Source organism: Pristis pectinata, chromosome 4 (assembly GCF_009764475.1).
Source record: "Pristis pectinata isolate sPriPec2 chromosome 4, sPriPec2.1.pri, whole genome shotgun sequence".
Classification (NCBI taxonomy): domain Eukaryota; kingdom Metazoa; phylum Chordata; class Chondrichthyes; order Rhinopristiformes; family Pristidae; genus Pristis; species Pristis pectinata.
In genome coordinates this window covers 7,136,811-7,154,472 of record NC_067408.1, presented here as the reverse complement: position 1 = coordinate 7,154,472, position 17,662 = coordinate 7,136,811, and the positions used below count along the sequence as shown (strand labels likewise).

General features: G+C 41.1%; 1 protein-coding gene across 1 annotated transcript in view; it reads left to right on the top strand.

The window, feature by feature from the left end:
- The first annotated feature begins 304 nt into the window (after positions 1-304).
- LOC127569160 (protein diaphanous homolog 1-like) overlaps positions 305-17,662 on the top strand; it is a 135,267-nt gene continuing 117,909 nt past the window's right edge. Inside the window, exon 1 of the mRNA XM_052013548.1 lies at positions 305-782. Within this exon, the coding sequence (XP_051869508.1) occupies positions 681-782 (102 nt within the window). The 5' untranslated portion in view covers positions 305-680. The remainder of the gene's footprint in view (positions 783-17,662) is intronic.

The window sequence follows — 17,662 nt, the reverse complement described above, 5'->3', positions numbered from 1 at the left end:
GCCCTCTCCGCTGCATGTCACTGTGCCCCCGCAGGTGCAGTCTTTGATAGACACCTGTAGCCCCGCCCCCTTCCTTCAGCCACCTGCGGCCCCGCCCCCTAGCCCTGCCGCTCACTGCGCCCGCCGCCCCGCCCCCTCCGCGCCGCCGACGCACGGGCACACGTGGCCCCGCCCCCCTCCTCGGTGACACCTGCGGCCCCGCCCCCTTTCTGCCGCCCGCGCCCTCCCTGAGAGGGCAACCTTGGCCCCGCCCCCCACCCACCCTTCCCCGGTCGGCGGAGGGCACCTGTGGCCCCGCCCCCCTGTCAATCACGGCCCCCGGGGAGGCAGCGCGGGTTCCTGATCCGCCGCCGCTCTCGCTTGATGGGACGTTTCGTCCGCCTTCCCGCCGTCTGCTCGCTACCCCGCTCGGAAGGCGGCGGCATGTGGCTATCCTGAGAAGCGGGAGGGAAGTTTTCTTCAACCAACCTCCCCCTCCCTCCACTTCCCCCCCCCTCCTCCCCTGCCTGTGGCGGCGGCGGCGGGCTTGCGTGAGGATCGCAGCCGGGAGCCCGCGCCTAGGCCCCGGCCTTGGGGGAAGCCGACTCTGCGTCCTCGGCCACCGCATGTTAAGGACTCGTCCAACTCACTGGGAATAAAAACAAGACACACACCTACACGGTGAGATAAACCGGAAGACCATGGAGGGACAGCAGAGGAGTGAGGCTTCGGGCTCTTCCCGGAGCAAGGAGAAGTCCAAGGTGAAGAAGAACCTGGAGGAAGGAGAAAAGAAAACCAAGTTTGTGAGTCTTTAATTTCCAGATTTAAAAAATAAATTGACACGGGAGAAGTAAAACATGCGGAGAGAAACCTATCCCCACTATTTGCAACCTGTCACGGACCCCTTGTGAAGAGTGTTGTAAAGAATCCGTGCAGAGCTAAACTTGCTCCTGTTCTCTCATTCACACACACCAAAGTCAAGGAAATGACTGGGTCCGATGGTGCCCTAGATTTGACAAGAGACTGCAGTCTTGTAGCAAGTGGGACTGGTGAGAGGTCCTGCAAGTGTAACACGACAATGTGGTACTTCCTTGTGAAAGTTGGGTTGTTTCTGCTCTCAACATTTTTGCTGAGGAGCTGTTCACACTGTGAACGTGTTTTCATGTTGCTCAAGAACTTTCATCTACCGTCATGGTTCGAGCAACAGTTAGTGAACTTGGCCGAATGTTGTAAATTTAATTTAGGAGTTCTGCAATTTCAGAGTATGTGCACATGTTTATAAACTCAGCCAAATATTGTAAATTGCATTGTTTTTCGTTGAGTATAGAAAACTCTATTGAATTCAGGTTAGCAAGCACTAATTTTTTGCTAATTTGGACATAAGGAAATGTTGGTTTCCTGTTGATTTAAAACACTTCTGCTTCAAATTTTCGAATATTGGTGCTACATTATGTCATCACTAACATGAGCTCCAGTCAAATGTAAAAATTATATCAGGTAAAAGTTAAAGGGGTTTTAAATTGTGCTAGATTTCTGTTTTATAATGTGACCTATTGAGAGGTAGATATGGCAGCAAGGTAGGAGTGTAGCTGGTTGTTAATTCCATGGTACACATTTGAGGCAAATTTGTTTGTTCCATTGTGTTCTTATGCAGTGTAGTAGTATTTTTAATATGAATATTTTTGTCATTACAATTGACTATTGTTACTACCTTTACTGAGTACTTTTTTCTCTATGACTAGAAGAAAACTATTTTCGCATATTAAGTCCATGTCAGCTCACAGAGCCATCATAATGCCCAAGTTCTTCCTACATTCCCATCAACTCCCCTCAGATTCTATTTGCTCAGAAGCAGTAAGGATGATTTACAGTGGCCAATTAATTTACCAAACTACATCTCTTTGGAATGTGGGAGGAAACTGAAGTACCGGGGAAAACCCATTTGGTCATAGGGAGAACGTACAAGTTCTTCACAGACAGCACTGGAGGTCAGGATTGAACCCAGGTCACTGGAGCTGTAAGGCTGGAGCTCCACTGGCTGTGTCAAATTGAAGCAATACCAGAAATTAATACAGCAGCAAAGCACTCTGAATGCTTTGTTGTGGATTTGCTCTGATGGAGCATTAACCCCAAATACCAGCTCTGCTTAGCTCACCACAGATGTTTCCTGACTTGTCGAGTATTGCTAGCATCTTTTATGACAGATCAATGTTATCAGAAGTGCATCCACCTGTGCTGTGCCTAATTGACAAAACATGATTTTAATGTTCCTTTGCATTTATATGTACTTTTCTCAAAAAAAAGAAACTTAACAGCAGCATTTTACTTGGTTCCATGTATTTTCTGCTTTTGGGAGTGTACAGTTTACAATCAAGTTACATTCTTTGGACATTTACTAGGGGTGGGGCCCCTGGGTCACTGGCAGCAGCTGTTGTGTTTTGAGTGCAGGAGTAAGTATGTATGACAGCTATTATACATGGCCTAGGTGAGATCATACCTAGAATAATGTGTGCAGTCTTGGTCTCCGGATGTTAGGGTATACTTGCTATGAGGGAGTACAGCAAAAGTTAACTGGATTGATTCTTTGGATGATGGGGTTATCCTATGAGGAAAGACTAAGTTGGCTATTCATTAGAGCTTTGAAGAATGAGAGGGGATCCAACTAAAACTTATAAAATTCTGGTTGGGCTAGACAGACTGAATGTGGGGAGGGTGTTTCCCCTGGTTGGGATGTCCAGAACAACGGATCACGGCATGTAGGAATGAAATGAGGAATTTCTGCTGAGGGTGGTTTTATCTGGTAGATGGAGTCTGAAACTTGCAGCTTGAAAGGGTGGCAAAGGCAGAAATACTCATTGCTTTAAAAAGAGAGCGCATAAGTGATCATTTGAAGAGCCAGAAGATACAAGACTGCAGCCCAAAGCTGGGAAGTGGGATTATGCTTGGCAGTTCTTGTTTGGCTAACACAGATGTTCGTGCACGGAATGGAGACCTCCTGTGCTGTGTAACTTTATATGATTCATTTGAAAATAATCTGCAGAATGACACGAATATCTGAAGCATTTGTCCTATTTCAACCATTATGAAGTTTTAAGTCCCATACTACTCTTGAATTTTTCTTTCCCCAGCTGATTGGTACAATCTGGAATGTACTATCTGAAACGTGTCAAAACAGGTTCAGTGGTAACTCTCAATAGTCAATCAGAAGTGCATTTGAAAAGAAATTTTCAGGGTCCTGGGCAAAAGGCAACAAAAGGAGTGAAAATAACTGGATTCAAGTTCAAGTTTATTGTTGTCAGAAGCAAACATGCACAGGGTATAAATGCATTGAAAATCTTTTTGCAGCAGAACAATACATTGCAAGATGACGATCTTGAAAAGATCTGGGAAAGACACTGGGAAAATTGCTGCTCCTGATTGTAGTAATTCTAAGCTGGATATTTGAATCATTACATCTATATTTCTCTTGGGACTAGGGCTCTGCATAGATATTCTTATCAAATTATAGGCATTCAGTTTGTTTCAATTTGAAAAGTTTGTGTGAAAATCAAAATAAAGTTGTAGGTGTTAGAAATCTGAAATAAAAACAACATGCTGGAAGGCCTCAGCAAGTCAGGCAGCATCTGTGAGAAGAGAAACAGTTAACGTTTCAGGTCAAAATCCCTTCATAAGAACAGTTTGTTGGCCTTCCATTGCAGGTTTATCATACCTTTGACAAGACTGAGTTTACCTCGTAGCCATCCTTCAGTTCCAACCAACCAACCAACTTCAAGTCTTTGGTCTGGTTCTTAAGAGAGAAAAGTAATGAATGAAACTAAAATAGAAACACAAAACATCGGAAACACTTGGCAGGTTAGGTAATGTGTGGAGAATGAAGCATGGTTAGCATTTCAGGTGATGACTTACAACTTTTATTTCAGTTTCTAACCTTTGCAGTATTTTCGTTTTTGTGAATGGAGCTATTTAGTAACTTCTGATAATTATGAGATTGTAGAAGATTGGATTGTACATTGTGCAAACCAAGTTGTGATGAACTGAAGTAATGATTCACTGGTGTTGCACTGTTGTTTTGTACTGTATTCTTAGGGATATCCTCAGGAATCTCTTTTATATTTAAACCTGTACAAAATAAACAAGACACTTGCAATGTAAAATGTAATAAAAGCGGGGTATCAAATCCTGAATCTTATTCCCCCACTAGTTTGTGATACTGATTTTAATCAGATCTGGGAATGATTTGTATTTGTCATGTGGGTCTAGCAGCTTGATATACCAGTTGAGTTCCTCCAGCACATTTAAAAGTTTTACTTTGCTCCTCAAAGGAAAAAAAACATAAGCCGAGTTTATTTTGGATGAAGCTTGGTAATGAGAATTTAACTCAAAGACTCTAGTAATCATTGGGCTATAAAAATTCTGCTCATGGAAAATTGACGATTCTGGATAATACAAGGTCTGGAAGCTGGCAGCTTTTGTGGGACATTGTTGGTATTAGTGTTGCACTAGATGAGATGGCTACTAGGCAAAACTGGGTTTTCAGCATTGTTCTTCATTGTGTGTTGAGTATGTGGAGTTTTTGGAATGCTGGAATGTGACAAACTTTGACTCTAACTGCTGTTTTTTCTTTATAGCTGACATTGTAAATGATCCCTAACCTCTGGCAGTTTCCTCCTCCTTTTCAAAATACCTTTCTTTGAAATACCAACCTTGATACTGATAACTTCATAAATTATCATCACTTTCTCAACTTTCTTTCCTCTCCTGAATCTTTGAATGCGTTGCACCCCCAATTCTGTCTCTACCATTCCCTGTTTGAATTGCTTCATTCAGCATTCCACCCTCTGGTACATGGTGGAGAAGCCCTTGTCCATTCATTATATGATCTCTGCAAGTATGATAGTGGTGCACTATTTCTACTACTGCTAACCAAACTTGCAACTCAGCTGCTGCTGTTCTGCTTTCCAGCTTACTGTGGTCCAATTATAAACGCTTTAATGCAAAATGGGGATGTAGAACTCGTATCTTAAACCGAAACTTACTGCTGATTCTTTGTTGCAGATAGTGTGTAGATATTGAACAAAGATGGAGGAGATTGGAGGGAGGGAAGAAATAAGGAAGCATTGGAGAGATGCAAATCGAGTAGCCATAAATGTATGAATGACGTAAATACAAAACTGACAGCTCAATTTGTATTGTTCCCTTAATCTAGTAGTATGTTCTTAGATACATCACAACAGATGGATGGTAACAGTTGACCTTGATCTAACGAGTGTATAAACTAGGAATGGTGAATAAATTTAATTATTGAGGTTTGGTTTTTAAGTGTTTTAAAGGTTGAAAGGTATAGGGAGAGCTTTCTAGACTCCTAGGACTAAAGGCCTAGTTGGTATTGGTGGGGTGGTGGAAATGGGTAAACACCAAGACTCCACAGTCAGAATATTGAGATCTTGGCTGGTTGCGAGCACTTAACGTTGGGAAGGAGTAAATTTTTGGATAAGCTTGGGTTTGTATACTTGTTTCACATTCCTGTCATGATGTCCTGCAATGCTTTACAGTTTAAAATTGTGGCATGTAAGAAATGCAGCAAACTCCCACAAACAACTTTCTCATTGCAGCTAGGTTATGGCAAGGAGTGAGGAATAAATACTGGTCAGGATAGTGAGGATAACTCCCCTGATGTTTATTGAAATAGTCCCTTAGGAACTTTTGCATCCACTTGACAGGGCAAAATGAACATATCTGAGAGACACCAGTCCCTCATACTTTCATTGGCGTATCGGCCTACATTTTTGTGCTTAATTCTCTGGACTAGAGCTTGATTTTGCAGTCGTCTTAATTCAGATACAATAGTAAACCAAGTGAGCCTTTGTTCCAAAAGTTCAATTGAAGCAGATTGCTACTGGTTAAAGACTGGATATAAAGTAAAACTAAACTGAATTTTAAAACCTTGAAGTCTGATTCTGATCTTGAAGTCAGAGTTGTACAGTGTAGAAATTGGCCCTTCATCCCTTCACAATCCTACTGACCTTTTTGTCTATCTACACTAACCCCATATGCCCACACTGGGTCTGCATCCTCTATGCCTTGCCAATATAACTATTTTATATATTATATTTTCCCATTGGGTGCTTCGGTGGTTAAAGACAAGCATTGTTTGATTAAAACAAAATGCTGAAATCTGAAAACCAGAAGTTGTTCAGAAACCACTTGGCAGGTGAGGTGAAAGGAGGTATGGTGCAAAAAAATTAGTTAAGTATAAGGATTCTATGAGAATGATGGAAGATGCACTCTTTTCATCACTGTCTCCACTTATTCTTTGTAATGTAGTCATTCTCAGTTTTCCACCTCTTTCATGCTAGATCTGTTCATCTATTTACGCTATTTATTTGCAATAACTTTAATTCTGACTACGAGTTATCAACCAGGAACATTAACCCTCTCCTCAAGTACTGCCTGTCCTGCTGATTGTTTTTAGCATGGATAAAATCTTCAGTTTAACAGTAGGAAGCTAGTAGGGTAATGTTTCAATTTATTCCATCAGTCTTCTGACTGCAAAGGATTAAGGCAATAAACGTGTGCATTTCATAGAACAGTATAGCTCAGGAACATGTTCTTTGGCCCACAATGTCTATGCTGACCATGATGCCAATTTAAACTAATCTGCCTGCACGTGGTCTGTATCCCTAAATGCATATGTTTGCCAAAATTCCTATTAAACATTGCTATTGTATCTGCTTCCACCACTTCCCTGGCTGCACATTCCAGGCATCTACCACTCTGTTTTGTAAAAATAAACTTGCCATGTAAATCTCCTTTAAACTTTCTCCCTCTCACCTTAAAGTTATGGCCTCTGGTATTTGCTGTTTCCAGCCTGGGAAAATTACTCAGACGATCTATGCTATTTTATATATTTCTATCAGGATTTTCCTCAGCCTCTGACGCTCCAAAGAAAACGATCCAAATTTGTCCAACCTTTCCTTGTAGCAAATACTCTCTAATCCAGGTAAAATCCCAGTGAGCCTCTTCTGCACTCTCTCCAAAGCCTGCACATCCTTCCTATAATGTGATGACCAGAACTGCACACAATATTGCAAATGTGGCCTTACTAAAAATTTTATATAGCTGTAACTTGACGTCCCGATTTTATACTCAATACCCTGACTAATGAAGGCAAGCAGGCCTCTAAGCCTCCTTTACCATCCTAATAGTTTTGCCACTTACAGAGAGCAATGGATGACCCCAATTTCTCTTGCTTGGGTTTGTTTTGTGGAAATCTGATTATGTAAAGTATTAACTGTTAATTGGAGATGAGATTATACTTTAGGAAACATAGACAATTAACATTTCAGAGAAATTATTTTCAATTTATCATTAAGAAATAACTCAGTGAAGTTGTTAACTAATAGGATTAGAGCTTGCCAAGGATTTTGCAAGTTTGTTATGAATGTTTGCAAAATGCAAATATCTGTGGCGAGGTTAACTTTTATATACCTCAAATTAATGCATCTCTGCATGTTAAATATGCTTGTCTGTATGCATAAAAGATGGAGGTATAATTTGCATAATTCATTGGAACATTCTTATACAAATAAGAACATAAGAAAATAAGAGCAAGAATAGGCCACCAGGTCCCTCAAGTCTGCCCCACCATTCAATATGATCATGTCTGATCTACGCTGGGCTCAAGTCTCTTTTGTGCCAGTTCCTTGATCCAGTTCAGTGCAACTGCAAAAGCAGAATCAATGTAATATGATTTCAGTATTTTGATTGTACTTTCATTTCAGGTTCACCCTTTAAATTATGAAATTGGGCTGTTAGTGTCTGCATGCAGTATATAGTCTTTAGGGAAATAAGTAGATGTCCAGGCTGTCAATAAATTTTGAATAATTCTTTTTCAATACATCTAACTTTATATTGGGTTCTGAGTTCAGCATTCAAGAAAAGAGGTGAAGACCTACTCAATAATAAATTCCCCAACATGACACGAAGGTTGGTGGTGTTGTGAATAGTGTAGAAGGTTGTCATAGGTTACAATGGGATATAGACAGGATGCAGAGCTGAACGAAGAAGTGGCAGATGGAGTTCAATCTGGAGAAGTGTGCAGTGATAAATTTTGGAAGATTGAACTTGAAAATAGCTTACAAGGTTACTGGCAGGATTCTCAGTAATGTGGAGGAATGGAGGGATCTTGGGGTCCAAGTCCATAGATTCCTCAAAGTTGCTGTGCAAGTTGATAGGGTGGTTAAGAAGGCATATGGTGTGCTGGCCTTCATTGGTCGGGGGATTGAGCTCAAGAGCCATGAGGTAATGTTGAGGCTCCATAAAACTCTGGTTAGTTTAGACCGCACTTGGAGTATTGTTTTCAGTTTTGGCTGGCTTATCATTAGGAAGCATGTAGAAGCTTTTGAGAGGGTGCAGAGAAGATTTACCAGGATGCTGCCTGGATTAGAGAACATGTATCATGAGGAACGGTTGAGCGAGCTAAGGCTTTTCTCTTTGGAGTGTAGGAGGATGAGAGGTGACTTGATAGAGGTGTATAAGATTATGGGAGGCATAGATAGTGGACAGGCAGCACCTTTTTCCCAGGAGGGCAATGGCCAATACCAGAGGACATCCATTTAAGGTCAGAGGAGTAAAGTTTAGGGGAGATGTCAAAGGTAGGTTTTTTTTTTACACAGAGGTCGGTGCCTGGAATGAAATGCTAGGGGTGGTAGAGGTTGATACAATAAGGACATTTAAGAGACCTTTAGATAGGCACGTGGATGTATGAAAAATGGAGGGTTATGGGCTCTTTAGGAGGGAAGGGTTAGGTTGATCGTGGAGTAGGTTTATATAGGTCAGCACAACATCGTGGGCCAAAGGGCCCGTAATGTGCTGTACTGTTCTATAACTTGCAATGCCAGCTGCTGAGACATGGAAAAAGCTGACAAAATTTCCAAAGGAAGATACACTGAAATTCCTTCCACGTCTTTTAAAAAAAAATCAAATGGACTCTACTCCATACGTTCCCCTGCTGCAACTGTCCCCCTCCCCCCCCCCCCTTTTAAAAGAGCTTTTCTTGACTATTTTAGGACATTAAGAAATACTGTATAGCCAATGATGTACTATTGATGAGTAGTCACTTTTGAAATGTATCAGTACAAAATTTATTTTGTCACGAACCAGCAACAAAAGAAACACACCGAGCATGATTCAGTGTTAAAAACTATTTTATTAATCACTACTTATGATAATACGTAAAATAGAAGTAAAAATGTTAGTATGTTAGAATTCAAAAATGTTAAACCTTGAACGTTAACTCCAAAACTAAACTCTTCGTGTGTGTGTGTGTGTGTGTGTGTGTGTGACAAAATCCCAAACTCCAAGTTCAGGAATGGTTCTTAAAGTTCAGTTCCGCTAGCCATAAGGTGAAACATGAGTAAGGGCTTCTTCAACAACCACTGTTGTCTGAAGATAAGACGTAGATGTAGAGAAACATAGAATAAATACGAAATCCAAATGTTCCACGATGGAACCCAAATGACACTTCAGTGTTTACTCAGTAGTGACTTCCTCACCCCGAAAAGCATCTGAATCGTGGTCATCCACACACAAATACCTGTTTCCTTCTACAGGTCAGCAACAAAGTGAACTCCACCGGATTACTTCCAACTTCCATACATGGATTTCAGTGGTAGACACAGTTATTGTTTCTCATCCATCGATAGAGAAAACTAGCAGGCTGGTGTCTCTCTCCCTTCTCTCTCTCTCTTCTTCTGACCTTTCTTCTTCTGACTTCTTCAACAATGTCATTACGTCCTTTATCTTCTATTGACATAAGCACGCCACACACAGACACACACACTCACTCTCTCTCTCTCTCTCTCTCTCTCTCTATCTCTCTCTCTCTCTATCTCTCTCTCTCTCTATCTCTCTCTCTCTCTATCTCTCTCTCTCTCTATCTCTCTCTCTCTCTATCTCTCTCTCTCTCTATCTCTCTCTCTCTCTATCTCTCTCTCTCTCTATCTCTCTCTCTCTCTATCTCTCTCTCTCTCTCTATCTCTCTCTCTCTCTATCTCTCTCTCTCTCTATCTCTCTCTCTCTCTATCTCTCTCTCTCTCTATCTCTCTCTCTCTCTATCTCTCTCTCTCTCTATCTCTCTCTCTCTCTATCTCTCTCTCTCTATCTCTCTCTCTCTCTATCTCTCTCTCTCTCTATCTCTCTCTCTCTCTATCTCTCTCTCTCTCTATCTCTCTCTCTCTCTATCTCTCTCTCTCTCTATCTCTCTCTCTCTCTATCTCTCTCTCTCTCTATCTCTCTCTCTCTCTATCTCTCTCTCTCTCTATCTCTCTCTCTCTCTATCTCTCTCTCTCTCTATCTCTCTCTCTCTCTATCTCTCTCTCTCTCTCTCTATCTCTCTCTCTCTCTCTCTCTCTCTCTCTCTCTCTCTCTCTCTCTCTCTCTCTCTCTCTATCTCTCTCTCTCTCTCTCTATCTCTCTCTCTCTCTCTCTCTCTCTCTATCTCTCTCTCTCTCTCTCTATCTCTCTCTCTCTCTCTCTATCTCTCTCTATCTAAAAGGGACATTCACTGAGTCCGTAACAGTATGCTTGGAAGACAGAGAATGATATTGAGAAGCCTTAAAGTTCCAGAGAAACAGTAACTGGACTGCATGAGCATCTCTACTGGTTCTGATCTGAATGAGCAATTGGGACAAGAAAGAATTGGATCAGAGGAAAAAAGAGAACAGAAGTGACAGAAAACAAATGTCGCGCAAATACAGGATAAAGGCAAAGGCATGAATGGGGCTGTCTTGCAAACTCGTAGCGAGAGAGACAGGCAGGTGAAAGCGCATATTCTATGCTTAAGGAATGGTTCAGGAGATTCTATAATAATTTTAAAAAAATGCTTTGCTCTCTGATTTCTTAGTCTTGAATCAGTGCCTGATCTAACTTGAGTTCTTTTTGAAATTTATTTGTAACACAGTGGAGCCAGAGATGGGGTTGGAAACACTTGTTTTTACAAGCTGAAACCTACTGAATTCTATTTCCCCAATGCCCATTTATGAGAATGTTGCCAGGACCTGAGTTATAGAGTAAGATTGGGCAAGTTAGGACTTTATTCCTTGGAGTGTTGGGGTGGGAAGAGGGGTGGTGATGGTGACCTTATAGAGGTGTATAAAATCATGAGGGGGTATAGGAATGCAGTTTTTTTCCCCAGGGAAAGGGAATCGAAAACTGGAGGATATAGGCTCAAGGTGAGAGGGGAAAGATTTAAGAGGGACCTGAGGGGCAACGTCTTCACACAGGGTGGTGGGTATATGAAACAAAGGTAATGGTTGAGGCAGGTACAATAACAACATTTAGAAAACACTTTGGATAGGAAAGGTTTAGAGGGATATGAGCCAAATGCAGGCAAATGGACTAACTTAGATTGGCATCTTGGTCAGTGTGGATGAGTTGGGCCGAAGAGCCTCTTTCTATGCTATATTGCTCTGACTCTATTACTCTTAAATTTGCTTAAAGGGCCTGAGTGTATCAGGGCATCCAGAGTAATGCCATAAAAGAGTAGAAGTTTAATTCCCAGCTGCTGCTCTGATTGATCTGAGGCAGGGAAAGGTTTTGTATTCAGTAATTCTTGGCTAGACAGGAGATAAATCCACCCCTAGTCAATGTCAACAACAATGTGCACTCTGACATGGTGTTTACCGTATTTACTATGCTAAAGCACTTTGGGTGGGAGAGATCGGATGCTGAATAGTGGTAATCGTTAAAAGGACAGAGAACTATGTGAGGTAGTGGATTAGGACAAATCCAATCTGGCTAATTAACACCTTATCAGCCCACTCTCAATAACAAAGTTATCTACAGAGCTACCACATGGTACTTATTCACCAATAATTTGCTCACTGACACCAAGCTTGGGTTTTGCTGGAACAACTTGGCTCAAGACTTTGTTATAGCCTCGGTCCAAAGAGGTGAAGTCAGAGTGACTGTCCATGACATCAAGGCAGCAAGTAACCAACTGTGGTATCAAGATGCTCTGGTAAACCTGAAGGTAGTGGACATCCATGGGAAGCCACTCCAGTGCTTGGAGTTGTACCTCGTAACAAGAAAAGTAATTATGGTTGTCAGAGGTAAATTGTCCCAGGTTTATGTCAGTGCAGGAATTCCTCCATCATAAGGTGTTCCACCCACAAAACTTGCACAGGCACCTCTCTGGCCCATGAGTCTAACACTAAAAATACCAAGGGTTGCAGTTGCCTGGAAACATCACCACCTGCAGGTTTCTCTGCAAGTTGCACACCATTCTGACTTGGAAATGTATTGTTGTTCCTTCGCCACTCCCTCCCCAACAGCACCTTCATCAGAAAGACTGCAGTGGTTCAAGAAAGTGGCTCACGCCATCTTTTCATGAATAGTTAGGGATGGGCAATGAATGCTGGCCTTGCTAGTGATGCCCAGATTGCAAATGAATGAAAAAAATTATGATAAAAAGGGCAGGAATAACTGCACTCCAATGGACCGTTAATTTTGTGCTGCGTCTCATGTTCTGATCACCAAATACTCTTTTCCTCAGTCAGTCAAAGGCCATGCAGGTGCACTGAATGCTCTGGTAGATTTCATCATTGAAGTCTGTCACCATTTGAAAGGTGGCTTCTGAAATATGGGAAATGATCCATATCGTCCAGGTTCTTGCTGCAGACGGCAGATTGGTGCAGCAGTTCATGGTTCTGCTGCTGCACAGCTCCAACGAACCCGGGTTCCATCCTCACGTCTGTTGTCTGGAGTACCAAAATCCTTGTATTTTACAATTTACTGTAATGTTTCTGCAGAGCTAGACTGCATTATTGCAGTTTGTTCTTCAGATCAATAATTTAAGATGCATTACTGTGCAATACTCATAAGAGCATATTTATTACTGGTTTCTGTTTTGTCTATTATTAATTGAGCCCTTTTGGAATTCAGTTCTATACAGGTGACAAACACGATGATGCTGGAGGAACTCAGCAGGCCAGACAGCATCCATTGGAGAAAAGTAGGTGGTCAACGTTTCAGGACTCCTGAAGAAGGGTCCTGACCCAAAATGTTCACTGCCTGCTTTTCTCCACAGATGCTGCCTGGCCTGCTGAGTTCCTTCAGCATCATCGTGTTTTTCATCCAGATTTCAGCATCTGCAGTCCTTTGTTTCTCTATATAGGTAACCCCTGCATTATGCCCATTCAGGTAATGGAAATTTGCCCTTACAGAATTCACAAGTCACTCCCCAAAAATTTGAGATGGATAAAATTCACTCTCATGGAGTTTGTGAGGGAAAAGTAAACGAATAAATACAAAATTTGTTTTTTTCAATTCAGTTCTTGACATGTCTACAGATGATGCAGCTGCATGTAAAAAGAAAATTAAGATACAGACCACTTTCTAGGAATGTAACCACTGTGTAACGGGGGAGCTGCCTGTAATTGCAATGGTGGTGTTTGAGTTCATCTTGTAGCTGCAGTCTCAGCAGTAATTTTAGGAAGAAACTGCAAAAATAATAGCTGGGTGGAACGGAATTTAGTTGTCATTATGTTTGGGTGGGAAAGAATGACTCAAATATTGTAGATGACTAATGAATAGGATTTAGTTGAAGGATTTCATGACAATGCCTAATGGTTTGTTTACACTTGTAAAAGGATTTTAAATTGAAGATTAATGTGGAATTTCTGATGGGATTATTATGGGTTTTGCTAAAGCTGTCCATGTTACTGACTGTGGTGACCATAGCAATTGTTTTGTTATTATATCAACATTTCCACATTTTGGTAATCATAATAATAGAATGTCCAGAATTGGCAGTACTTGAATAAAATATGAAATCTAATGTGATGGAAAATTATTCAACATTGACATAGATATCATGAATGAATTAACCAAAAGGCAAGTCTCAAGTACATTGGACTGGGCCAAGTAGAACTGCTTGGTTTTGGGCATTGAATTTGGGCATTCTCAGTCACGGATAGTTAGTCGGCATATTTTGTGAACTTTTTTTTGTATTATTTCAAAGATTGTTTTGATATCCTCTCACCTCTAACTTTCATTTGCCAGTTGTTTTAAGAAGGAACAATTTCTCATTTCCATTATTAAGATAGGTGCGTGTGCATAACCACTCCGTAGGCAAATGTGCATTGCGTCTTTGTAGGATTTGGCCCAGCTCTTTCAAGTATCAAACCTCTTATTACTATGTGCCGATCATCTATGTACCATGTTTGCAAAGCAAATTGGAGTGTAATTAAGACTGATTTTAAACTCTGAAAATTTTAAATCAATTCAGTATTTAGCTACTCGTAACATATTTGCAGTTACAGTGGTGACGTGCGAGGAAGCATTCTAGTATAAATAGGTGGAGGTGGACAATCCAACTTCAAGTGGCTGAAATGCTGCAATGCAGGACAAAACACTGCAGTGCTCACTGAATACTTGTGAAGATATTGCAACTGGTATTTCAAACCTGTAGTAGATATATGGGATGAATTTAGAATATAGCCAACTGAAGCTCACTAACTGCAGATCTGCAATAGAATTGTTTGACTTGAGGGATAGCCTGCATTTAGACTGTACAATCTAAGTGTACCTGAAATTGTAAATCTGATCATAGTCATACAGCACGGAAACAGGCCCTTCCGACCATCTCGTCCATGCGGACCAAGTTGCCCATCTCAGTGAGTCCCATTTGCCTGCGTTTGGCCCATGTCCCCCAAAACCTTCCCTATTCCTGTACCTGTCTGAGTGTCTTTTGAATGTTATTGTACCTGCCTCAACCACTTCCTCTGGCAGTTCATTCCATACACAAACCACACTCTGCATGAAGATGTTGCTCGAGGTCCCTTTTAAATCTTTCCCCTCTCACCTTAAACCTATGCCCTCTAGCTTTTGATTTTCTTTCCATGGTGGGGTGGGGGGAGCCTGTGTGCATTCATCCTGTCTATGCCCCTCATGATTTTGTAAATCTTTACATCATCACCCCTCAGTCTCTTATGCTCTCACGAACAAAGTTCTAGGCTACCTAACCTCTCCCTATAACTCAGATCCTTGAGTCTAAGCAACAGCTTGTAAATCTGCACTTTTTGCAGCTTAATGATGTCTGTCTTATAACAGGATAACCAAAACTCTACACAATACTCCAGGTGCAGCCTCATGTGGTATTTAGCCTGAATAAATTTGGGGTTGGAGGGAGGTGGTGGCTGGGAAATGAGAAGAAAAGAACATTTTTAAAAGAAATATTAGGTTAGTCTCTTTAATTTGTATATTGAGATTATTACACCCATTGACCTATTTTTAAATTGCCAAATAAGCAAGAATGCTTGTTGCCTTATTTTAATCTTTTGCTTCTGTTTCTTCCCATAACAATTTTCTTTGTCACTTATGTTAAAATCTCATTGGACGCAGATTTCTCAAGAGTGGGAATTTACTTGGAAACTTATGTCACATGCTTTCTTGTGCTAAGGTTTAAAACGTTGCTTTGTGTTTATAATTTCTCTTCCAATTAGTATATGATGATACCAGAAGGTTCCCTCTATTGCTAAACTGACTACTTAGTCTACTTAATCTACAGAGTTTGCTGTTCTTCCACTATGTTTTGAAATTGGGACTCTTCCCCGACTCCAGAGTTTAAAAATCAAAAAATTCCAGAGTATAGATGTTCCTTATTGTCTTAGTGAATGCATTTGAATTACATTAATGAAGATGTTAATTGATTGAAGCAGTGTGTGATTTTAGCATTTGGGCAGGTCCATGGATCTGCTTTGTACTAACCAACTATATAGATCAGAATTCAGCTTTACTAATTCCTTTCCCTGCAGTGACTGTAATATGCTTGATCAAATTATCCATTTTGATTATTTATATTATCCAACATTAACTTATTTTAGAATAATAGGCAAGCATTGGAATTTATGATAACTTGTCATTTGGAGCCTTTTGTTAGTGGTCCTCCCATACTTTCTCTTATGTATCATTGTTTTGTTTTATTATTAAGCATGCTTTGACCTTCTTTCAGTTCTTTGATTCCCTCATCATACCTGTTATCACCTGAAAATTGTACCAGATTGCATTTCTCTTTCCCAGTCCCTTTGGAAATAGTTCCTTTTCATTGTGGTCTGGGAACACTGAGCACTGAGGTTACAAATAGTATCATTCCTTGCATTCTCCCCTTCTTCTCATTGCATCGTCCTAATTTTTCCACTTTGCTCTTTCCCTACGTTTTAACACTTTTGTTCTAGCTGTCCCAGTTTTGATGAATGTTAACCGTAAAGATTAATTCTGTTTCTTAATGTGCTGAGTACTTGTAGGCAACTCCATTAATCTGGAATGAACAAGCTTAGTGCCACTAGTATGTTGGATGTTGGCAATGCTGACAAGCTGATCACTTATTGCCCATCCCTAGTTGCCCTTAAGGAAATAGAAAGTCACCATTTTGGACTGATGTAGTATAGCAGTAGTGTAGCGGTTAGCATAACACTATTACAGCACCAGCGACCTGGGTTCAATTCCGGCCGCTGTCTGTAAGGAGTTTGTAAATTCTCCCCGTGTCTGCATGGGTTTCCTCCGGGTGCTCCGGTTTCCTCCCACATTCCAAAGATGTACGGGTTAGGAAGTTGTGGGCATGCTATGTTGGCGCCAGAAGCGTGGCGACACTTGCAGGCTGCCCCCCAGAACACTCTATGCAAAAGGTGCGTTTCACTGTGTTTCTATGTACATGTGACTAATAAGGAAATCTTATATTGATTTGAAACTCCAGGTTGTAAAATCCCACCTGGTTCATGAGTGTAGTCTCGGGAAGTGAATCTGCTGTCCCGGCCTCTGGTCTGACATTTATTGCCTCCAGGCAACTGCAGTGTGATTGACTCCTAACTACTCTCGGAAATGGATAAGCGAGCCATTATGTTGTACCAAATCATCAAGATTCCTTGCCTAGTGGAGTTGAAATGGTACAGAAGAAGGGTCACCATTGCTATTAAAAGGACACTTGAAATGGGTGTTGAATGTCCACATTCCATGAGAGAAGTGGTGCTCATACTTTAGACCTTGCTGCTTTGAAACTGGCTTGTAGGAAATGTGAATTATTGGGCTTGATGCCCATGTATTTGTTTCTTTGAGGCTTTATGATCAAACAGTACGACAGTTCATATTTGCATTGTGCTATTAATATAGGGAAATATCCCAGGAAATGAAGGTCAGAATCTGAAGGTCACTAAATCAAAGAAGTCTGTCTGGGTGACTAAAACCTTTGTCAAATGTTATAAGAAGCTTCTTAAAAAGATGACATGTGTAAAGGTTTGGATTAAAACATGTTTTTGGAGATGAAATTGATAAAGTTTTGACTACCTGTGGTGAGATACAGGGGAATAAGGTGTGCTGAGAGAACACAAAAACATGGAGAATTGAAGGCATGGCATGCCACAGATGGGTTGGGGGGGGATTAAATGGATACAGAAATGAGGTTATGGAGATACTTGAGGGAGAATGAGAATTTCAAATTTGATAAGATAAGATCTTTATTAGTCACATGTACATCGAAACACACAGTGAAATACATCTTTTGCATAGTGATTTTGGGTGGCAGCCCGCAAGTGTCACCATGCTTCCGATGCCAACATAGCATGCCCATAACTTCCTAACCTGTACGTCTTTGGAATGTGGGAGGAAACCGGAGCACCCGGAGGAAACC